The sequence below is a fragment of the Rattus norvegicus genome, chromosome X, assembly GCF_036323735.1.
Source record: "Rattus norvegicus strain BN/NHsdMcwi chromosome X, GRCr8, whole genome shotgun sequence".
Lineage (NCBI taxonomy): Eukaryota > Metazoa > Chordata > Mammalia > Rodentia > Muridae > Rattus > Rattus norvegicus.
The window spans coordinates 69,927,540-69,952,266 of record NC_086039.1 but is presented as its reverse complement, the minus strand read 5'-3'; the positions used below and the strand labels follow the sequence as shown (position 1 = coordinate 69,952,266).

At 46.6% G+C, this 24,727-nt stretch overlaps 1 protein-coding gene across 14 annotated transcripts in view; it reads right to left on the bottom strand.

Moving 5' to 3' along the window:
- Positions 1-338: 338 nt before the first annotated feature.
- The window catches only part of Dlg3 (discs large MAGUK scaffold protein 3), a 52,235-nt gene continuing 27,846 nt past the window's right edge, over positions 339-24,727 (bottom strand). For 5 of the 14 annotated variants that reach the window (XM_006257080.5, XM_006257081.5, XM_006257084.4 and 2 more), the window contains 11 exons: positions 23,627-23,741; positions 12,639-12,815; positions 12,066-12,141; positions 11,191-11,290; positions 7,655-7,696; positions 6,405-6,455; positions 5,672-5,773; positions 4,911-5,083; positions 3,923-4,032; positions 3,532-3,623; positions 339-2,530 (listed from right to left, as the gene is read on the bottom strand). In XM_006257080.5, coding sequence (XP_006257142.1) covers positions 2,424-2,530; positions 3,532-3,623; positions 3,923-4,032; positions 4,911-5,083; positions 5,672-5,773; positions 6,405-6,455; positions 7,655-7,696; positions 11,191-11,290; positions 12,066-12,141; positions 12,639-12,815; positions 23,627-23,741 — 1,145 coding nt within the window. In that variant the 3' untranslated portion in view covers positions 339-2,423. Of the gene's footprint in view, positions 2,531-3,531; positions 3,624-3,922; positions 4,033-4,910; positions 5,084-5,671; positions 5,774-6,404; positions 6,456-7,654; positions 7,697-9,343; positions 9,390-11,190; positions 11,291-12,065; positions 12,142-12,638; positions 12,816-23,626; positions 23,742-24,727 lie in introns of those variants that run through there. The other 9 variants (XM_063280267.1, XM_063280269.1, XM_063280270.1 and 6 more) reach the window with 5 other exon arrangements.

Sequence of the window (24,727 nt, the reverse complement as noted above, 5' to 3'; positions counted from 1 at the left end):
CCCGCTGGCCCCTGCTTCTCTAGCATGCATCTTTGTTATGGTAGCATTTTCCACCACACAAAATATTTAGAAAACTGTCAGCATCTTACCACCAAGGACATGGCCCCTCCCCAGTTGAGAGTGATAAGGGCAGCTTCTAGGCCAGGGTAGAAGCCTCAGTATACACTTTTAGCTTAGTTTTAGCAAAGGATCCAGCATCATCTGGGGTCACACCCTTCTCAAGGACTGCCTGGTCAATTGCCCCTCCCCCAGCACTACAAAACATTGGTCTGAGTTCTTCCTGCTGTTGGGCCCCAACCACCCTTCTGGACTACTTCAAGAAGGTCTCTGAGCCATTGTTCATTGCAACTATCATTTATTAAAAAATATATGTCTCCTTGGAAGGAACACTGGTAAACCAACTATTATCATGCTTACTTTGAATCTTTGCTTTTCTTCCCTGGGAGGGAGGGAGGGCTGAGCATTGTTCACACCTGTCAGTTACCATCAGAGAATCAACACTCTCCGCTCACCCCCCTCATGAGAGTCACAATCATCTGTCGCTTTATCCCTCTTTGCCTTCAATCCAGTGTACTGCCCAAAGGAAAGCTGCTGCCTTTTCTTTCTTCTGACTCTGGGCCCCACGAGTCACAGTTAGCCTCATTGTGCTGGTAGGATACCTGTGAACAGAGTTCCTGAATGTGGCTGGTAGTGCTTTAAAGTGTCTTCAACACTGCGTCACCTGCAATGGTCCTAACCCAGTTGAGGGCCAAGCAATTCTATGTTCTCCCCTGCGTCATCCCTCCAGTGTGGAGGTGAGGGAGGCACGTTGGCTTCAAAGGAGCATAGTGGGGTGGGGTAGGGCCTGGACCACACCTGCTGCCTGCACTGGCTGTGGGAGGAAAACTACCTGGACCAGTCACTGCCATCAGACTCTGGGAAAAAAGCAACAAGATTTCACAGCTCACCAGTAAGCGAGTCTTAGCTCTACAGCTCAAATTTACAGCATTAAAGTCTACTTTCTTCTTGAAGAAACAGTAAGCTACCAGCTGTTGGTGAGGGGGCTGGGGTAGGGCAAATGGAGCAGTTACAAAGTAAAAGAACCCAAATTCAACTCACTACACGGCTGGTCAAGCCTGGTGCTCTTCCGCTGTCCCAGCACAGAGCTGGAAGGCAAGCTCGTCCCTACGCCTGTCAGTGGCCCCATGAAGGAACCCCTAGCTAAGTCCAGCATAGTAACTGAGCGCAGCTTGTACTCTCTGCCCTCACCAGCCCCTGCTTTCCCTCTGTTGACTGGATGGCCAGGCCGGAGTTACTGCTGTATCCCAGGCCTGGCTCCTTCCGAACCTCACAAGCCTTTAGAACACTGGCAAATAGGATTCTACGCATTCACTTAAATAGTAAAAGTAAAATTTGGAATAATGAAAAGGCTGACACAGTAGCACAACATGGTTTTGGTTTAACAGCAGCTTAAAAATGAACAAAAAGGAAACCTCTCATGCAGACACGTCAGGCGGCATAGAACAATAGGCAATTTCATCCGGAGCGTCATTAGCCATTCATTCTCTCTTTCTGCACAGGAATGGCTGCCCTGCAGGGGCAGCAACTGCTTTCAGTCAAGTCTCCAAGCTCAAGCTCCCAGCCAAAGCCCCTTCTCTTGCGCTGTAGGTTGGCCCCACCTGGAGCAAACCTTAGCTCTGAAGAGAATGACCAAATCCAAGTGCTTTGGTATAGCACTTACTACTGTTGTCAACCCCTTCCCAACCAGTGGAACATAGGATGTCATCTGATTGGAATATGAAAATTAAAGCATTTCTCTAATAACATAGTACCATTGATGGACATCTCCATAGATTTTTCTAGTCCCAATGTATGTGAATATATATATATATTATAGAAGAGTGTATAATATATATATATAATAATTTCTATATATTTTATATAAATTACATATATATATCTATATATAAATAAGATACTTTCTGTAGCCGTTACGTTGCACTGTTCAGAGCTGCAAGCCAGCAGTACAGGGTAGAAATGCCCAGGGGCACCTCATCACGTGGGCTGTTTCGCTCACTTCACAAGCTGTGCAGTTGTCCAGAGTCTGTCTTTCCGTCAGTCCTCGTCTCTTCTCTGCGCTTCTGCTGGGTGTTTATGAGAACAACAACTCTGATGGGTTTGCACCTGTGCTAGCGCGGGAAAGGTCCATGCAGGAATGGGCACGGTCACATGATGAGTGAGATGGCATCATCCCAAAAAATAAACCAAAACCAAACAACATTTTTAAAAAAGAACAGGACTAGAAAACTCAATTTTTGACATATCTAAAAAGGGGGACAAGAACAGTAGTCATTTGTTCTCCCCGTGGGGACAGGAATGAAGAGGAAGGAGGGAAGAGGGACTTGATTTCTTCTGTTCACAAGAGAATGGTTGGAGGGGATTCTTCAGAGTTTTTCAGGGGATGGGACCCAAATGTAGTGCCCAGACTGGTCCTCAATGATTTGTTTGATTTTGTTATAAATCTCTTCCAGTGAGTCACCCTGTACAATGGCTAAAGTGAAGAGAGAACAAAATAAATTACCACTGTGGTCCATAATAGTGCCCCCAAGTCCCAGCCATCCTGCTTTAGGAACAACCTTCCTATGCTGCCCCCAGGGCATGATGGACACTCACAGAAACACGGGGTCTGGCTCCTTGAGTTATCTGCCTAGGGTTCAGTGCAGAAGTATAGCTGGCTAGGTGCCCGGAGCCCAGGGCTGGACATCAACTGCTACAGTCAGTGAGTCAGTGAGACTAGCAATGTGCAGGCAGGGTGTTGGTTGTAAAGATACTTTGAGTATCCACTGCGTGCCAGACACGGAAGCTCTCAGTGCTTCTGTTGTGGGCTGACAGCCTATAATCCAAAGCAGTTTCACTCAAAGAGTTGGGAAATCCCAGTTACCCAGGGGAAGAGCAGAAAGACACAATTTCTGGCAAGAGGCAGAGTTCTTAGGGGCCATCACATCTGCTGTGTCAGAGGTCAGTGCAGGAAACAAGGACATACAAATGGATGATAAACGATTCCAAAGACCCTTGGTGTGTGAATAATTTCTGATTTTACTTGGCTAACCCAAAGTTATGAGTTTGAATTTATTCACTACCAGCCTGCTCAGAGACACCAAGTGCTGTATTTTAAAGAGAATCTTTTCCACTTTTAGAATTGGCCTTCATAAAGTACACACATGCAGACTGATCCACAACTCAAACACCACACTAAGAAACCACCAACAAACATCAACACCAAACCACGGGAGGCAAAAACATTCAGGAAGAAGAGCAGGGAGGGAGGAGACAAAGGAACCCGCAACCTCACAGAACGTGCAAACAGATCAAACAAAGGAACCAGCAAAAGCCTAGCCTGGGAGTGGCTTGTGCTAGAACCTGGCTAACTGGTGGCTGACAGAAAACCTGAGTGCCTGTCTGTGCTCAGTGACTGCAAAGCTCCCTGGGCATTTTAGCTCTAAGTCTCCCTGAGCTAGTGTCCAGCCTGCCCAGAGGACTCCGGATTCTTACCTGTAAAGTATTCTCCAAATTCTTGCTCCAGTTTCATGGCTTTGTCAAAGATCTTATTTGCTTGTTCGTATGTCTGCCGTCGGTTCATTTCCCTGCCAAAGACACAGAAGCAATGCATTTCCAAGGGAGATCCTATGTCCTAACACAACAAAATGCTCTAGGTGTCCTGAAAAATCTGCTACACAGTCACCTTAGAGTACACCATGGCTAACTCCCTCCTCAAAACCTCCAAGGCTAAAAGCCCAACTAGGAAGGCGGAGTACGCCTAGGCGCCCAAACAGGAGGAACAGCAGGCATTCAGAGATGGTTTCAACCTTTCTCTGTGCTCCCCCTGCCCAGCAAATCTACTTTATTCCCTCTCCAGAGTCAGTTGAGTCCTGTGGACACTTACATAAGTGCTTCGATGGACTTGGGCTTGATGAAAATGGCAATGGGATAAAGTTGTGCTTGCTGCAGTCTCTTTATAGCGTTGCCGGACACGTCTAAGATGCAGTGCTTGCCCTGGAAAAGTAGGCCTGTATCAGCTCACCCGGTCCCTGGCTAAAGGTCCCCAAGAAACCCAGCCTGAGAAGAACACAAACACACACATTCTAGAGGCCCTGAAAAGCTCCCAAGGTTTCTTGTTTCTGTGATGGTTCTTTTTGGTTGTTAAAGACATCAGGTTAAGGCTCAGAGGTTAAGAGTTGGTTGCTCTTCCAGAAGACTGGGGTTCAATACCCCGTACCCACATGGCAGTGAACAACTGTAACTCCAAATCCAGAGGGTACAACACCCACAGATTGACATACATACAGGAAAAATACCAAAGCACATGAAATAAAAATAAATATTTTTTAAAGTACCACCTTACAGATTAGTGAAGCTCGCTGCTATGTCTGTGAGGGCCTTCCCAGAAAAGGTTAACTAAGGGGAAAAACAGACTGAATATAGGTAGCACCATCCTATCATGGCTTTGGAAACCCAGAGGAAACAAAGGGGAAAACTAAGAAAGCTCCCCACACAAGATTCTCTTTGCTTCCTGCTAAGCAGATAAGCAGGTCAGCTTTACTGTGCCCGCATTAACACAGGCGAAAACCTCTGAAACCGTAAGCCAAAAATCAATCTTTCTTCCAAGTTGTTTGGTCACAGTGGCAAGAAGACTGAAGAACACAGCATCTACCACCAAGAGGAGGCCAGGGCTCCCCAGGGGCCTTCCTCCCTGGTGGCCGATGCATCAGTGAAAGTTGGACAACAGAGACGTGTGCCATGACTGAGGGCATGGAGAAACTCTAGAGCTTTGCTCAGCAGTGTGGGGACAGTGTGAATGCAAGTGGATGCGAGGACTGAACGTTTATTTCTTTGTGGCTCAAGGGCAGCCAGACTACCTCCTCTTTGCTTACCCTCTCTGCAACCGCCCGCACAGACTGGATGCTGGTCCCGTAGAGATTATCATTGAACTGGCCTGCCTCGATGAACTTGTTGTCCTGAATATCCTTCTCCATCTGTTCCCGGGAAACCACAAAGTGGTAATCCTGTCCATCTACCTCGTTATCACGCCGAGGTCGGGTGGTATCTGAAGGAAGGAAAAAGAAAGAAGAAAATGTTGTGTGCCCCAAAGGCAATGATCTGGGCCATTAAAGGCCACCTTCGTCCTTTCTCACAGGAAGGACACAAGACTACTCCAATATTTTTCAGATGAATGAAAAAAAAACCTTGGAAAGATTTTGTTTGGCCTATTTCCTCTTCCAAACTCCAGATAATGTACACAGGGTCCTTGAGGGTAATGGGGACCAAAAAGGTGAGGCTTCATGAGACATGGCCTGACCGAGGATGCAATAGTTGGCATGGGAGTTAGGAAACTCAAAAAATGGTTCCTCAAACCACTTTGTGTACAATGACCTGGGTTTAATTCCCAGCACCACAAGGAAACAAAAACAAAAACAATGATGGGCCTCGCCATTTGTAAAATTAATCCTGACCATCACCACCCCAACTTTAGCTCCATAGCATCAAGCAGCTAAGTTGGTTGCCAACCCTGCCAGTACCACTTACTACCTGTCTTCCAGGAGGTCCCGAATGGCCCTGATCCTAGACACCTTTAAAAAAGTAGCACTTCCCAGAGTCCCAAACCTCACTCATCTGGGTCTGCCTGTGCTCTTACGTGGCACGCAGGATCCAAACTTATGCGGGAACTCAGAGATGAGGTCATCATTGACTCGGTCCTTCATTGGGCCCAAGATGATCACAGGCCTGGCATAATGAACTGGGGAGGGAGAGCACAGGACAATGAACAGAGGTCCCACAGGACAACCTGCCCTTCCTCCAAGGACAGAGGCTCTGTGGCCACCATTCAGACAAGGTGAAGCAACTAAGGCTATTCTCTGGCTTTTAATTAAAGACTTCAAGCCTTTAAATTTGACAATCTAAAGTCTCAGGCAAGTCTAAAATCAGAAGCATCTCCATTTCCAACAGACTCACGAGCAATTTCCACACAGACCCTCACTACTAAGCAAGGTTCTTGCAAAGCAGATGCCCAGGGGAGGATACAGGTCCTTTGCCTGCACAGCAACCATTGCATCTGCTGAGGATACAGGCCTTTCCTGCTTTCCTCTGAAATCCACCTGCCCTTGGGAAGGCATCCAACCATTGCATCTGCTGAGGATACATGCCTTCCCTGCTTTCCTTTGAAACCCACCTGCCCTTTGGAAGGCCTCCTAGCAGTGGGCGAAAGTATCACAAGAGGTGTGTGGAGCATGGCATCCACCCAGTGATGCTAGGGAGGAGCCAAGGGCTAGATGGACCAAGCCTCCTCCTCCCTGCCCGGAAGCTACCCTCCACTAAGCCCCATGACCGGGAGACTGGCACAAAGGCAAGACTCTCAGAAGGGGGCTTACTTTCTTGTCGTGTCACTGGCTCATATGACAAAATAGCATCCTCTTGTCCTTCTGCAAAAAGGGAAACACGTTAGTACTTTATGATCTGATGACTGACTGTGTACAGCATTTACCACACCCCACACCCACCATGAAACAGTCTCACTTTCTGTTGGCAAGAAGGCTAAGGAGCCATTCACCAACCTTGGGCTGGGCTGTTTTCATTCAGTGAAATATTGCCCAATTATGGGGCAAGGCCCAGAAGTCAAGTCTCCACCAAACCACCCCAAGCTCTAGGGTCACTTCCTATAGGTAATAGTTGGTTATATTCAGTAGCCCCTTGTTCTGAGAAGAATCATAGAGAAGCTCCAACAGGTTAAAACACATTTGCAGAATCACTTTACCTGAATCCAGACACTTAGCCCAACCTCCAAAGTTGTGGCCTAATGTTGCCCCTTTAAAGGTCTAAGAAGCATCTAGGAAACTGGTGCATGTCTGAGCTAAGGTCCCAGTATCATTTAAGAGCAATACTGAACCTGCTCTCTGCTCATGGTGGACCCCCATGTGAACTGGCAGTGATTATGTCTTCCTAAAAAAGTCACCAACACATCTAGTACTGGGTGCCTATAGTTCCCAAGCTGACAACAATACTAGGGAAGGCAGCAAGAGCTGCATGGAGCCACAGGATACTTGCTACAGGACTCCTTCAAAGCCTGAGAGTCCTGGGTTGAGTTTTTAAGACCTCTAGTCACTGCAGCTTCTCAAAGGCCAACGTTCCCAGAGCTTGTGAGATTTGAACTATGGTTTCAATACTGTAGTCACAGGAGCTCCCAAGGCATTTGGGGCAATTCTTTTCCTGACTATCTAATTCAGCCAGAAGTTAAGGTGGTCCTAGGAGCCCAGAAAGGCAGATGGAAGGCAGAAGCCATTTTACTTTTGGTCTCTGAGCAAATCTGTACAGCTGGTAGTCTCAGCAGCCTACATGCCCATGGCATGGACCTGATTACTGGCAGTTTATCCTCCCCAGTACCCCAGGGCTGGTTTCAAACCAGGTCCTCACTAGAGCTGTAGGCTTACTCTCTCTCTAATCTACAAAGTCCATCCATCCCACAAGGTGAATGAGCTGGCCACAGCATCTCCAGGGGATCAAAGTATACATGGCTAAAAGGAGCAGCAGCCTCTGAGCGGCGATGGTAGCGGTGAATACTGGAATGGTGATGGCAGGGAGACATGGGGAAGCTACAGGACACGGGGGCATGACACACACTTACTGGAACTGCTTTCGCTGTCACTGGTGTTGGATGTCACTCCCTCTGCAAGCCAACAAAAAAGAGACTCCAATTCAGAACACACCACTGAGAGGTCACATGCAGCACAAACTCAAATGCGCCAGGAGTGAGACAGCAAGCTGCCAACCAAGTCAGGCCACAGGAGGCCTGCCACATCCAGGCCACCAACTGGGAAGCATAGCTCCAATCCTGAGATTCTGGCCACCTCCTCCATGTCCCCAGAGCCCACTCAGTTTGCCAAGTCCCTCCATAGGCACTAGAAGCCTTATTTCCTTTCATAGAATATTCTTCATCTGAATCAAGCCAGCCGATTTGGATGGTTTCCAAATCCTGTCTCAGAACTGATCTCCTAAGGCTAATGGGCAGGAAGGAAATGAATAAGGAACGGTCAAAGAGAAAAAGCCCAGGCATGCTGCTGCTCACGCATTTTCTCCCAAGACAGAGCCACCAAAGGTACAGAATTGTGTGGCACTCTCCAACTTAGAGGCTCATCACTGGATGGCTGTTAACAGTCACCAGGAACACTACTCTGAACGTTGGTGTGACCCACAGCCCTCCTACCAATGCTGAGGAGAACTTAGCTTCAGCAATGAGGGGGATGCACCTCGATCCACCACAAGACACACGTCAAATACACAGAAACAACAAGCCAGTAAGACTATCTGGAAGACAGGCTGCCCCTCCCATCACAGACAGTTGGGACCTTCCCATCTTGGAGTGTGGGTGGAGAAAGCTCAAGCAAAGAGCTGCATTCACAGGAGGCACAGACATGGCAGCCCTCTCAAAGGAACAGCAGGCAAATGGAAATGAGACACAGACACATCAAACTATGGAGAGATGCTGCTCGTTTCAGCCAGGACCATAATATGCTGTGCACACCTCCCAAGGACTTGCTGGGTTGTCTGTCACATGTGGCTAGCCCCTGAATTCTCCCTAAGGACAGGGTCCTTTGTCTTCCACCTTTCGCCTTTATTGAGGGACAATATATGTGGACAGAGATGGAAGGCTGTACTCTGGATTTGCAGAGAGTAAGGATGGCTACTAAGGAACCTTCACCTAGGTCCTCCTAGTTCCCACTCTGGAAGTTTTTCCAAATGAAGATGTCAGTCAGAGCTTTTCTGGGATAAAATTCATTCAGCGGTATAGCTAGCCCCACTAGGCCAGCTTGGCTTCTTAGAGATGTTCTAACCATCTCTGACCTTGTGGTGATACCTGAACTCCTGAGGCCACTCAGATGTAGAGTTTGTTCACCCTGTCCCCGCACAGAAGAACTAAACTAGTAAATCTGTGGTTCCCAAGCTCAACCCCTTGGTCGAGGGTTACTTGGGAGAAGATTTAACCAGCAGGCCCCACAGGAAGCTCCAGGAAGCTTCACATCAGCTGAGCACTCACCCTGACCATGCACTTAGGCCCAGCTCACTTCGGTGGGGACACTAAGCTCGTACCCTACCACCAGAGATATAGAAAGTATGCAGGCAGGAACACAAGAGAGTCGTTAGACTACCAGGGACCATTTGGAGCCATGTATTTCCTCCTGCTATGGGAAAGGGTCTCACAAACACTCCCCTCCCTCACCCTTCCCTTTCACCCATGTCCCCTACATCTCCACCCCCACCCCATGAGCTCCATTCATGCCACAAATACAGTTAATGGTGTGTAAGTTTGACTTACTCAGGTTCTTTGCTCCATAATAATCGTCACTTAACCCAGGGAAGTCCTGATTTCACAGACAATAGGGACAGAAAGGGTAAGGGAAGGGGAGGGAGGGGAGGAAAGGAGAAAACCAGGGAAAAGAGAAAAAAAACAGAGAAAAACAACGAAGGGAAGGAAGAATACAGAGGCAGTTGAGCATTAGTGATAGGAGTATGAAATCCAATGAAGACTTAGAACTACAGTGAGGTGAAGACATCTGCCGAAGAAAGAATAATATCCCATGTCAGGTACGATGTCTGGCATTATGCTATTCACTTGTGGCTTAGAGTAGACAGGCTTTCTGAGGTAGTCTACAGCCCACATACCCATAGCACATGACAGGCAAAACTCCAAGGCTTTTTAAAAGTACCTTCTTTGACCAAATGTGTCATTGGAGAGGCCAGGTCTCTGCTTTGCCCCTGCAATCCATCTCCCATTGGTGCATGGAAGACACATGTCTACATGCCAAGTGTGCAGACAGAATTACCATCACCCATACTATACCTTAGTCTCTCCAAGCCCTTCATAGAAAACTTCTCTGTGCACAGAGCTTCCCTAAGCTTTGTTTCTGGAGAACAGATACCAGAAAGTTGCAACCCTATTGGCCAATGGGCACCCCTAACTGGCTAGGTCACTAAATAGTGATATGTCTCAGGCTGGGCTCCTTGGGGAGGTTCAGGGCTAAATCTAGAAAACTGTGGCAACATCATCTCAGATTGTTGTCTTTGGCTCCCATTGCTCACAAGTCGAATCAACCTCCTCTATCCCCTGTCACTGAGTAAGCCTTGGACAGTAGGCCCTAGTCTTCATCTTTATGAAGAAACTTCATTCTATGAGGGTTACCCTGGGTGGCCACAACCTACACAGAGCTTGATCGTAAACCACATGAGCCTACTAGGGGCCATTTTCTATCCAAACTAGTCAGTCTCCTGTCACACCCCATGGCCCTGGATGACAAGATTGCTCCATGAAAGATGGAGAAGTGATTGGTAAATGAGACATTTACAACTTACAATTCCACAATGACATGAACGAGAACCTGCTGTTCAAACCTGACCTGGTGTTCAAGATTACTGTCAGAGCAACTTGTTTCTGAGGCATGTGGTAGAGTAAGGGGATTTAGTAGGATTGAATTGGTTCCTAATGCAGCCCAGTGTTGTAGCCTATTCAATCAATTCAGCTTTGTGTTTCTCAATAAATCTTTATTTAGATAATGCTGAACAACACTGTGTGCACATCAACTCATATAAGCAGGAAGGGCTTCTTGTGGTAACTGGCTTTGCGGGTGCTCTGACGTAATGGGAAGCCTGCTGTGAATCATGTGGGCGTCCTGTGTGCTTATACACACATGAGCATTCCAGACGCAGCAGCCCTACTTTAGGGATCTGAGGAGGGACAGGCTCTTCTCTTAACATTTATCAATGAAATTAAGGGAAAGAAAATATAAGAGGTGAGAGCCAGGGGAGAAACACTCAGTCCCTTGAACTTGTTCTCTTGAAAAACCATTTTCTAACCCTAGCACTTGCTGAAAACCATTCCTTATCACAAGGATGTGCTAGGGTTCCTTATCCGAGCACAGCTCTGTCTCATGCTTCCGACAACGGCGTCTGGGATATCCTCGGAGCCACCGACACTCCGGTCTAAGTGAGGAGCTGGACAAATAAGCCCGGACAGCTCTCTGTGCAGGCCAGGTTCTATACAAATAAGTGGGTGTGTGCACAAGTGCTTGGGCGGCCACCAACACCTTCTAAGGGTAAGGGCAACTGAAGACGAGAAGACAGGGCGGCAAATGGTCTGCCTGCTCTCTGGACTCTGCCGCTACTTACGTTCCTGTATGCTCTTCTCCTGGGCCATGTTTTCTTTGCTCTTGTAAAATGGAAACTTTCGAGAGAGGCGAAAACTCTTTTTACGTTTCGTTTTGATCGACTGTGAAAGAACATGAAGATGGAGGGGGGGAAGGACAGAGGGAGAAAAAAAAAAACAACAATGGATTTTAAAGCATGCAAGAAAACTAAAATGGAGACAATGATGAGCTAAATAAAAGACCATCTTTCACAAATGGAGTCTATGAGATTAAATGAAAGTTGATGTTAAGAGGAAAATTATGTTTTACAGGAAAATGTAGAGATGTTAGATGCCCTGCGGAGTCTAGCATCATTCACTGACCTTCCTACACAATAAAGGTCACTGTTGCTTCCTAGACACAGCCCTAAGGTGCCACTGATAGTCGTCTACTCCAGGCCTCTCTTCCCTCTATTGTTTCACAGGGTCTTTGGCCTTTGCTGCAAAGCTCATCAAAGGAAATGTGATGGCGACTCCCCTTGCCCTGTGCTGTCTGAAGGCAAGAAGATGCTCTGGGGCTGACCTTCTTGGCAAGATGGGATGGTAACAACGGGTTCTGCTCTGGGTCTCCACAGCTCTGGCAGGGTCTGCTGCCAGAAGACAACCACCAAGTCAGCCAGCTCCACCCCTTCTGGAGCCAGTCACCCAATAGCAGGGCCACACACTAACTGTGGGCTTCCAGGGCTCCTGCCGCTTGCTAAAAAGTAGGCAATTTCCTAGCAGGACAGAGCCAGCCCTTGAATAACAGATAGCCTTTCATGCTTCCCAGTTCTCCTGTATAGCAGCCCAAACTTCCATGCCTCTCGGCCCTTTTCACACTCTGGTCGACTGCCTTGGGAGGGTGGGGGTCCCCACTTACCCGATTAGACTCAATCATCCCTGTCCTGGCATGGAATTTCACAGTTTTCAATCGAGCTCGCTCTTTCTTTTCAACCCTGTTTGGGAGTCAAGAAGACTAGTTACTGCCAGCACAAGGTCTCAGCAATGGGCTGTGGCAGGCACAACAACTACACTGGTCCATTTAGTGAGTACCATGTCCCAAATACTGACTCTATTCCAAAAGGCCTAACAAGGCATGCCTTGGGCTCTCAAGTAACTCACAGTATGACAGGCAAGCAGAGACAAACACAAGGACTGGTGTGCTGGAGCACTACTGATTCCTAGTACTCAAGAGACAGAGGGATAAGACTGTAGCAAGTTTAAGGCTAGGCTAGGCTACAAAGAAGTTCCCATCTAGCCTGTGCTACAGAGTGAGACACTGTTTCATAAAACAAATAAAGCAAGGAAAGGGTGGGTGGGAAGGGAAGGAGAAAGAAAGAGGAGAGGGAGGGAGGGGGAGAAGGAGAGAGACAGACACAGAGACAGATAACAAGAACAAGAACAAGAACAAGAAGCCAGGAAAAGCCATACTTAAAAACCCTTGACTGCTCACCTCTTTTTACTAGGGATCACACCAATCTGTTCACTCTCTCCATGTGGAGTCACCAGCCTTGCTTGCCACCACTCATCATCAGAGGCGTTAATGACGTGTAGAATGTCACCATAAGAGAAACTGAGTCCCTGGCTTGGTAGGCAGCTGTCACGAGTCCGATCATAATCAAACAGGGCCCTGAAACAACAGACATAAAAAGTCAAGAGAGATCATCATACTCCGGAATTCTGGGAGACTGGCAGTCAGATAGGTTATCGGAAGAGAGCCAACCTCATAGCACAGCACATAGGAAGAGACTGTGTGAGATGGCACCTTGTTTCAGGCCCCAGTGTGTGTGTGTGTGTGTGTGTGTGTGTCCCCAGTGTGTGTGTGTGTGTGTGTGTGTGTGTGTGTGTGTGTGTGTGTACACGTACCTCTTTTCAAAGAAACAGCCTATTCCCCAAGGAATAGGCCCCAGTGTGTGTGTGTGTGTGTGTGTGTGTGTGTGTCCCCAGTGTGTGTGTGTGTGTGTGTGTGTGTGTGTGTGTGTGTGTGTGTACACGTACCTCTTTTCAAAGAAACAGCCTATTCCCCAAGGAGCATTAGGGAAATTCTTCCACAAAGCCCATCTCCTCCAAGCTTCTAGACACACAGTAGCAGCCAAAAGTAAGAGCTGCTTCGCTGCCTATGCTACACCCTAAAGTGCAGTGGGATATGAGAGCGAGTTGGAAGCAAATGCAAAACAAAGCTCCTAAGTCAGGTCCTAGTGAAGCCAGTCTACCGGGTGCCACCAGAGCGTCCCACCCAGGGAACCAAGCACACCTAACTAAATCTAATCATCTCATCCCGTGCTAAGTGTGTGCAGCCTGCACAAACAGGAGACTTCAGTCATGTGTTATTTCTGCGTATGTTTGTGTGTTACAGGGTATGTGATATGTGTGTTGATACTCATAGAGGTCAGAAGAGGGTGTGGGATCTCCGGCAGCTGCAGAAACAGGTGGTTGTGAGCTGCCCGCCTTGGATGCTAAAAACCAAACTCAGCTGCTCTGGAAGAGGAGCTAATGCTCTTAACTGCTGGACTACCTCTCAACCCCCACCACCCACACACGGACACATGGACACACGGACACACGGACACACACACACACATACCCCTCTTCCTCCCCCCTCCTCCCCTTCTTCCTCTTCCTCTTCCTCCCCCACCCCTGTCCTCCTCCTGTTTTGACAAGGTCTGACTATGTAGTTCTGGCTGTTCTGGAACTCACTATGTTGACCAGGCTGTCCTGAAAATCACAGGGATCGACTTCCTCTGCCTCCCCAGTGCTGGAATTAAAGGCATATGCTGCCATGCCTGGTTCTCTCATTCTTTAACAGTGCCCACCGGCCAGGGGACTGTCCAGCACCCAATGCTAAGACTTTACTTTCATCCGAGTTGTCTCACTTAGCAGGAAGCTACAAGTCCAAAATACCTTATCTCCATGTGTACAAGCCGAGATGAAAGAGAGGGTGTAGAAACAACCCTCTTGAGACTCGGTGTCAAGGCAACTTGAAGATGAAAATATCCAAGCTCTAACAAAAAGCCTTTAATTCATAATGCATGCACTCCTGGCAATAAAGGCAAGGGCAGAGGCCAACAGATAAAGCATTTGGTCTACAAGATCTTTTCCAAGCTCTGTGTGACAGGGGCAATTCATTTGAAATGAATTGAGTTCCATGCAACCTAACACAAGGCAGGCATCTGTCAGCTGTTCTACAAAGACCAACAAGCTTGAGCAATGTAATCTAACTGATGAGCAAAATACAATGGCATTAGGAGTTCCAAAACTGAAGTAGAAGAGCAGAATTTGTATTAAGCACACATTAGTTTGGAAATTTCAAGAGAGAAATAGAAAGATGCCAAAATGAATCAGGAATTGGGTGTAGTGACACAGGCTGGTAGTTAAAGCACCGGAGAGGCTAAGGCAGAAGGATCCTGAGTATGACATACAAAGTACAATGGTTTGAATGAGAATGGCCCCTTACACTCATATATTTTAATGCTTGGTCCACTTGGAAGAACTGTTTGGGAAGGATCAGGAGGTGTGGCCTTCTGGGGTAGGCTTTGAGGTTTGCCATTCTCAGTTAGCTCCCTTTGCCTGCTGCTTGATGATCAGAGGTAAGCTTTTGGCTCCAGTACCATTCCTGCTGCTGTGCTTCCCCACCACAATGGCCACAGACTAAGCCTCTGAAACAGTAAGCAAATCCCTAATTAAATGCTTTCTTTTATTAGTTGCCTTGGCCATGGTGTTTTGGCACAGTAGTAAAAAAGTAATTAAGGCAACTAGTAAGATTCTATCTCAAAAACTGAAAACAAAAATTGAAAACAAAACTAAAGCCAAACAAAAGAACTGAGGTAGATTACAGTCTTATGTATGTATGTACGTACGTATGTACGTACGTACGTACGTACGTATGTATGTATGTATGTATGTATGTATGTATGAACGTAGAGTTGACTGTAAATATAAGGTGTGTTTTAGCATCCAAAGAACTGGGCTTGGCCTTTGGTGACAATAACAGCAAGCAGGGGACATATGGGAGAATTAATACAAATGAGTTTTCTAGAGCCAAGAATCCAATAATTTGTCATTTTAAAACATCTGAAAGTTTGACTAAAATGTACATGGCATCTACTTCTGGGATAAGCTCAGGCCCTGCACAACACTCAACACACACGGATCCAAGCCAGCAAGAAGGCCACACTAGGACTTTACTGTTCGCTTTGTTTTGTAACCACAACATGTGTTCCTTTAACAATTTCCAAAAATGGAAGTCAATTAATGGAGAAATTGAGAAATAGCTCCACTAAGTACAGGCTTGAGCCTTTTACTTCAGGAGAGGCGCTAAGTTCCCTGGCAAACAAAGTCAAAAGGTTATATAACTCCAAATTCCCATTAAAAAGTAGCACCTGTTCCATTTGGCTTTTGTTTGACAGCTCTATGGATGATTGGACAAGGCTATATCAAAGAAGGGGATGGACAACAAACATGAGATCTCAGTTTTAAATTCTGAACTAATATGTACAGTAACGAACCCAAACGATGAATTGAGAATTCCCCTTTCTATGAATCAGGTCTGCCAATAGCAAAAGAACTCAGCAGAACACTGGGACCTCAATGTTCACTCTGTCCACTTTGCTATCTAGAAGAGGAAATTTCTTAGACATTCTTGATGCTTCTTTCCAGCTCTAGCACTTAAAGAGCTGGGGTCTTTCCTTCAACAATTCCTTCCTTTGTCCTGATTTTGGTCTGTTTTCAAAACCCACGATATGGGGTTTTCTCCAAATCCACTCCCCTGTCCCTGTAAAAATTCTGATACTCCAAGAACTAGAAGATATCCTCCAAATGAAGGCCTAGAAGTGCATGGGACATTAGGGTCGTTTACTTCTTTGGTAAGTCTCTCAAGCTCCAGTAAAGTACTCCATTCATGTTCATGCAAGCAGCCAGCGATAATTAATCTCAGTGGGTCACACACAAAGGAACAAGAAAGAGGAATGAGGAACGAGGATGAAAATGACCAAAATTCTTGCTTCCCCTAAACACTCGCCCATGAAATTGTCAAAAAAAAATTAAAAAAGAAAATTGTGGCCTTCCATCAATGACAGTTGGCCAAGCAGCCTAAAGTCCTAAAAAAGGGACAGGCCTCACTCAGCCTTTTACTCTAAGCACCGCCTTCCTCCAAGCCTCTCACAGTTCCTCCCTCTCCACCTTTAGCCTAGGGGAATTAGGTAGATACTAGCTCTTCTAAAGCCAAACTGAATCACTGTCCCAGAATTGAAGTTTACCATATACAAGGCCCAAATGACCCAGAACCATTTCAACCTCTGATTCAAAGAGACAGAAGGAAGAAAAAAAGAAAGCCAAACCTTTGTCCTCACACCTAAAAAAGGACATAATAAAAGATCTGCAGTGAGAGAGAGAGAGAGAGAGAGAGAGAGAGAGAGAGAGAGAGAGAGTGAGTGTGTGTGTGCGTCTCCACATGTAAAAGGCTTACTGGAGGACAGGTGTGTTAGAAGACCAAGAAACCCCCCTTTTCCTCTGAATCTTAATTTTAACTTCTTCCTCGATTATTATTATAATCATCGTTGTTGTTGTTGGCCATGAATGTCACGGAACATTGTGGAAATCAGAGACCAACTTTGTGGAGTTGGTTATCTGCCTTAACCTTCAGATGGGATCTGGCAAATCAAACTCAGGTTACCAGGCTTCCAGATTCCATGGGAAGCACCTTTACTCACTGAGCCATCTTGTTGGCCCAATACAAAGAATTCTATGAAGTTAATATTAAATTAAGGACCAGTGATGTCACTGAGAAACATTGTGATGAAAGGCCAACACTTCCAGAACTATTTCCACTCCCAAGCCCAAAGCCACGGTGCTCTGTATAACCAGCAGAAAGTAACTTTCCAGCCTTTCAGCCATGGCTATGTATTTAAGAAGCCCCAAGGTGAAGCAGATCCTGGGGACCCCTACAACTTATCAATCATCAAGGTCAAACCAGAAAAATATTGAATTGTTTAAAGAAGAAACTATGCAATAAGGCCTGGGAAAATAGAGAGATAGCACAAAGAACCTTCCACTGATGTTCCATGAGCAGGAGGTGGGATAGACCAGGAGTGTCCAGGTTCACATCCCAGACTGGTCTTCAGCAATCCAGCATTGCAGGCCACTGCCTGATCCCCTAAGGAGACAATGTTTCTAAAGGTCTTGGGAGCTATATTGTTTAAGAGGTGACTTTTTAAATATCTTCAAAGAGATCTTGCATGTGCCCATCCACAGGGGTAATGCAGACGGTTCTAGGAGACTCTACCAAATCTTCATTTCAGCTGACCCCTCTCTAATAGGAGGGAAAGAAGGATATAATCAGCTCTCTAAGCAAACAGATTACCTAGCAAAAGTCTTTGTAGTTCAGATCATAAATTCTGAGGGTTGAGTATAAAAGATCCAAAGAAGTCATAAGCACCTTGCACAGCCATTGTGGCACCTTAAACTTAACAAGCAAGAATACAATGAAAATGCAACTCCCTGGAGGGAACTGGTTAGGCAGGTTTCCTAACAGAGAGCAAACAAAACAGTTTAGTACTAATAGCCTAGAAGACAAGGGGCTGCTTCCACAGAACTCACAGGATTGTGCTGACCTCCTGACCTACAGGCCACCTGTCTTGCATGGGTTGTATTGTTCCCCTCAGCCTCCTGAACAGATCCTCCATGGTTCAGCCCAAGTTTCTCTTGCTTTGGGATGCTGCACAGCCCAAATTTCCTTTGTAATCCATTCCAGACATTTGGTAGCAGCCTTCCTTTATAATTTCTATTTATGGCAATTTAATTCTTGCATGATTAGTTTTGAGTTTTCATAGCAGACCACCAAGGAAGCCCTTCTCAGTGTTTGTGGAGGGTGGATGAGCCCAGGCTATCCCACAGAACACCCTCAAGTGTTCTGTGTTCCTCAGTGTTCTGCTGTGTTTCCCTTCCACTGAAACGGGGGTCTGGGGTACCACTAAAGTGTTAAAGGGAGCATATAATTTGAAGACTAGATAGCCTATCTGTTGTCCAGTTGACCTAATATGAGCACAGAGAACCATAAAGTTGCAGTTATACATCAGCTCTTGACCTTAGTAGAAAATTAAAAGTTTCCAGCAGCTTCCAAAAACAACCTAAAACTCTAAAGCCAAATTTTCAAGGGACACTGAGCGTGGATCCTAAGGGAAGCACCAAATGTGGCTACCAGAGACAGGTATCTTGATGCACTTTCAAAAAACGAGCAGGTCAGGGACTTCATCTCTACTCTACCTAAAAGGGCCAAGCCCTACAGGGCAACCATGAATTTTAAGAGACATTCAAGGACCAACAACCTATAATAAGAGATCATGCAGGGCTCACAGGTCCTGCAGATGCTGGGAAAATGGAATGAGTATTGGTACCAGTGCTCGGAAGCAGGCTGTTCCGGCAGCCACTGGTAGCACTGAGGATTTCCATGCATTTATTGCTACTTTTAACTCAAGCCTGTGTGTGCAGGTCAGTTCAGCAGTGGAGTACTTGCTAGTACATGTGAGGCTCTAGATTTGACCCCTAACTCTGCAAAAATAAATAATATTGTCACCACCCCCAATTCTGTCAGAAGTTCCAATATTTTCTTTTTAGCATCTTCATCCCCTACTAGAGCTTAATGAATAAATCAAACTGAGCTTCAAAGAACGCCACCCTGGGCAAAGTGTCCTGGTATTGGCGGAAGAAACACTCTCCAGTCTTTTTTGATGACCAAGCCAATATACTAACATTGTTTCATTGAACCAAACTACAGATGCCTCAACAGGATTCCCATTTTAGAGTGGGAAGAAGACTGGGAGATGGCCAGCGAAGAGGCCAAAATTCCCGAACTGCCCATGCTGTCCTGGGGCTGCACAGGTGCAGTCAGATGAGTCTGCACAGACTTTCAAAGCCACTTCTACAACTGCACAATTGAGCCTCTGGGGCAACCTTACAGTCCTAGGCCATTCATTCATTCGTTTATAAAATCAAAGTCAGGTCTGGAACTTAAACCTACTCAGCAGCCTTGCCTTGTCTTCACGTGCAAATGGCCGAAATCAAACATCTAGTCAACAAAACATTGTGAGCCAGAGGCATGAGAGTGATTTCTGTGGTCCAGTCTAGCACAGAACACCACAGTAGCCGAGCAAAAGCCCTAGGCTGGGCACGCACAAAGGCTCTGTTCATCACACTCACCCAATAAGAGATGGTTCTAGTGTGGTAAAGAGAGGAAAGGGCTTTCTCGTTAAGTTCCTGGTGGATCTAAAGCCGACTGCCAGTGTCCAGACACCGTTATCTTTCCTTCTTCCCCCTGCTCCCTCCTGAAAACTCCCAGAACCCCTAACGGCTGCAGCCCCTAGGGTTCTACCTGGTACAGCCTCAGTGCAGCTATGAGAGGGAGTTACCTCCTTCAAAATTGCTCTGGAAACCCATGCAAACAAGAGGGAGATAGATCCTTTGGAGGGGAGGGGAGGGGAGGAGAGGGGAAGAGAGAAAAGAATAGCAAAATTGAAACCTAAACTGAAACCCAAACTGAATGCAGCCACATCACCCTCTGGGTAAAAGTCAGCTGCAGGAGGACAGGAACCAGACCACTGCTTCCCTGAATCTATCCCAGCAAGCAGGCTCAAGTTATTAGTTCTGCACTACTGCCTTCCACAGAACAGGAAACATAATGTTTAGTTGCTCCACTGATGTAAAAATAAATGTCAATCACAGTATAAAGTGGCCATTCTTGAGCATTCTGACTGTTAAAAACACATTCTGTACCAGACCACTGTCCTAGGCCTGTAATCCCAGCTACTTGAAATGCTGGGGTGGGAGGAGCTCAAGATTGAAGTCAGCCTAGGCCACACAGTGAGATTCTGTCTCAAAAGAAAAAAGAAAGAAAAAGGAAAGAGGGCTGAGGATATAGACTAATGGTAGCGTGTGTGAAGCCCTAGGTTCAATCAATCCTGAACACTGGGAGGAAATACCAACTGACCAAACAATGTCAACAATGACCCAAAAAGAAAAAAGATCATTGTACACAGTACCCTGAAGCTCTAGAAGAGGTAGCTAGGGATATGGTGGGGGGGGTTTTGTTGTTGTTGTTTTGTTTTTTACCAGCACTCTAGCCAATCCAAACAGCCAGGGAGTTGGGGAAACTCAGTGCATTTCAGTTCACAGTCCAGTTTGCGAGTTTCCTGGCCGTCTCACTCAAGCCTCAGTTTTTCTCATATGCAAAATGGGATCAAAATGTGCCATTATTTAAAGGATATTAAAAAACCATTTAAAGAGAACAATAAAGGTCATGATGGTGCAGGGGTTCCCTTAGCTAAGGATGCCAGCACACGACGAAAAGCTTCAGAACAAAACAGGCCCAGAATAGTGCTTTAGCTTGAACTCTGCAGTGCCCAGGGCCAAAAGTCACCCAGGCTCTTGTATAACCCCTTCAGTGACAAAAAATCAAGTATCTTCTCTCAAGAGGCAGACCATTCCATTTCAGACGTTTTATTATGAGCTCCTTCATCCTTACACTGAAGAGAAATATGCCCTGGGTGACAGAACAAATCCCTTTTCCACATAACAAGGTAAGGAAATTAGCTTAAAGAACGCTAAGAGGAGGGAAGGAGTCCAGTGTGAATGTGCCATTGTCAGAGGCATGAGGTGAGCAGCTTTCTTTTCTGCACATGGTCATCGGGTTGTTGATATGCAAGTTTGAGGCTCTGAAAAGCAATGGTATTGCCATCTCGGGCCCAGAGCTAAGGAGGTGTTTAGGGACAGTTAGCAAGGCAGACAGAGCGTCTAAAGCAGCAAGCAAATGCCTTGTAGAAACACAGGTGATGAGGAGGTCAGGCTGGTGTGGAAGAAGCAGCGAACCAGTCATTGAATATGGCAGCCATGACGTCACTGCTCATCCCTGGCAAAGGCTCCTCTGGAGCCTTCTTGGGCTGTCAGGAACCACATCACCAGGCTGAAAAGCTAGTGCTCCCAATATATGAAGCTACTAAAGAAATGACTGGAAGAAGTGGCAGTGGAGAGTACGTGATTATAAAATTCCCCAGCCTGGATGTTAGGAGGCTAGGCTTCTGTGAATGATATTCCTTTGTTCATATTTCTAGGGGGCAACACTGCCTATGGCCCAAGACAGTGTTTTCTGGACACTAAAAACAGAAAAGAATCTCATTCTTGGGGGTGGGGACAGAGCTCAGTCAGAAAAGTATTTGCTGTGCAAAGCCAAGGACCTGAGTTCAATCCCTAGCACGTGCACAAAAATGCTGGGCATGGTGGTACATGCCTGCTTGCAATCCCGGTGCTGGGGAAGCAGAGGCAATGAGAGACCCTGGGCTCACAGGCCTAGCCTTCGCCCATCACACACACACACATGCATATGCATGCCCACACATACACAGCTATGCAGGCAGAGTTGTTAAATGCAACACGCACAAAAAAAAAAAGGACTCCATTTTCCTCTATTAATGCCTGCATTTGCCTGGTTTCACTAAACGACTTGTTTTTCTACAGTCAGAGTAATTTCTTAGGGAACTAGTGTTTCCTGCCACAGAATTCAGAGAAAGAGAGGGGGTAATAGTTTAGGAAACTATTGGTATGGATGGATTGTTTTTCTTTTTAAGAATGTAAGAAACAAGCTGAAACTAGTTGTGCAGGCCTGTAATCCCTACTACCCAAAAGCTGAAGGAAGAGGATTATAAATGCAAAGACTCATTTGGGCTACAGAGAGCAGGTCAAGGGGTTAACCCAGGAAAGGGCTCCCACTCCCAGTTGTCACCTTAAACATCATTTCCCCTGACTGCTCTAATGATCACAAACAATTCCTATTCTAAACCATACCTACTTGCCTCAGAGGACAAAGGTATCTAGCCAAGGTTAGGAGGACATTATATAAACTGATTCACTAGAAAGTCATGGTCTTCCCCTCCTTCCCAGAGTCCAGGTGAGTGGATACCTTGCCTAAGCCATAGAACTGTGGTCCACATCAAGAGCCAGTGCCCGGTTCCCCTATCCAGGCAGGGACAGCAGTAGCAGAGGCTAGGCGGAGAGGAGAGATCTAAAAATAAAGCTCTCTGAAGGAACTGTCTTGCCTAAAGAGAGCTTCCCACGCGCACTGAAGTGCCACATCTGCGGGGGCTGGAAGCATGGAATGGAACAATCCTGACCAAGTCACATAAATATTACCCACTTTTGGGGGTGACAGCACATGATGGTTTCCCCCACATCAGAGACCCACTGCCCATGTTGTAGGTCCTGAGCAAGCGCTTCAGTGACCACCAAGAGGCCTTTCTTCTCCAGGAAGGAGACCGGAAAGATGGCTGGGCCTTGCCAAGCCTCTTTCCCCTTCTGTGCTGCCAGCAGGAGGTGAATGCAGCAAAAGTTCTCCACCCACAAAGAGCAGAGTGCAGGGTTCACTTTAGAAAGGAACTCTAAGGAGCCTAGTGGGCCTCAGATGCACAGAATGCTCCCTAGGCAGACTCCCTGTGCAGCGGGGTCACTGACAACCAACTGTGGAAAAAGAAAAGCAAGCACGTGAGAGCTGCAATTAGCATTGACATCAGTTAGCTACCGTCATTTCACACCCCAAGGACACAGTAATTGTCACGTTACCAGGCAACTGGCCTCTCCTTCCCGCCTCCAGCAAGTATCAGAGGCCACCAGAAACTGTTCAACCAGTTAAATAAGCCTGGGAAGACTGCTGGCTCTGGGGAGGAATCCCACCACCACTCTAAGGGCACCGACCTTAGAGTACTGGTGACCAGACTGTTGGTGCTCAAGAGCATGGCAGGAAGAAGGAAACTACCCCTAATTCTAAGAAAAGTTCAGTGCTCTCTTATCAGTCTACTAACTGAAGGTTTTATACTTTGACCCCTTCAAGGGTCAAAAGCTCAGTCTTTGACGAAGTCCCCATATAGCTTTCAACAATAAACTGTCCCTGCCTTTCCCTTCTAAGGGTGAATACGCCATCTTGTCCTAGGAATCACATACCTTGGGTGGAGAAAGGGGGACAGGAACATAGCAAAACATCCAGAATGCAGCAACCTGCCAGCTCTTTGGTCTCTTAAAAGGCCCTGTACCAGGACTCTGTGAGAACGGATATGCTGACACAAATCCTCATGGCTACCATGCATATGCGGAAGGAGATGCTAACTTTTCCCCTCAAAGTACAGACTGCAAGTAACAAACTTAAAGTTTCAAGTGTCGTTTGAATGCCGACTAGCAACAATCACCTAACAGTCTTACAATTAGAGCAAAATGAACATTTCCCAGACTGACTCATTTGTAAGTGAAAAGGAAGAAAGCAGTTCAGAAAAGGGAGGAGATACTGACCATAAAATCCACGCCGTGAGCACACAGTACAAAGTGTTGGTTTAGTGCAGGGAGTACACAGTCCCCACCCTACCAGTTAGACAAGAATGGCTAGGCCCGGTGCTCGGCCGGGCAGCTTACCTGACATACAAGGACCTCTTCTCACTGGTTCGGAGAGACCCGGACCCCGAGCTCATGCTGCTGTTCATCATTTGTTCTCGCAAGTCATGGATCTTGGATTCAAAGCGACTGTACTCTGTCAGGGAGACAAGAGGAAAAGATTGAACCCAAGGAGCTCCATGGGCCAGCACACTCTCGGCCAAAAAGTCAGGAGGACACTAGGCTTCAAAGCAGCCAGGAGCTGGAATCTTTGCTTTGATAAGCAGAGTCCCTCCCCCAAGTTGAGAAAGACAGATGAACCCTCCCCACCAAGAAGGGAAAAAAGCACCTAGAAAAAAAGAGTTGCATTTGAGCATGTCAAATGGAAACAGCTTTTATCTGCTTCAGAATCTCACTGATCCTTAAAAACTAACAACTGGAAAGAGGTTCCAGGGCAGCCTTTATAAATCTTTAGAGCAGGCACTAAGGCCGAAGGAGAGCAGATGGGCAAGGAGACTTTCCCAAAAAGCTCACTGCAGAGAACAGATGGCCCTGAGACACGGGGCAGGGGGGCTGGAAGGGACCAGGGGCTATTCAATCACTGTTAGGTAAGGAGGACAGTTTTCCTGGGATAACACTTTTAGTGGAGACATAGTAGATCCCAGTACAAAGTCTAAAAAGAAACAAGCTGCAACCATTTGTCCAGCATTAAAACTCGAGCTCTCCTTACACAACATTTTCAGGTCTATAATTGCTTTGGAAAGTGGGGTGTGCTGAGAGGCACGCGATATAGAAATGTCAGAGAATGAGGCCGACTTCAGTGACAAGCTGACTTTAAAGGCAGTCAAGATTTATACTGAGGGTTGAAGGTTGAGCAACTGCTTAAAAACACTTCCAGGGGAAATTTTTCACAAAAGCATTTTTAAGCACCGCAGAGGGGCTGGCAAGAAGCAGCCCCACCTCGTCGGTGCGACTCTGTGGGAGAAAAGACAACACCTGCTCCAACACCTGCCCTCCCCTGCTCCCTCGATCCCTGGGCAAAGCAGCCTGACCTTCAGCTGGGTGAAAAGGGAAATGCGCAGAAGCCAAGGTGAGCACGGGGCGGAGCTAAAAGTCACCTAAATCCCCTCCTCTCCAAGTTTC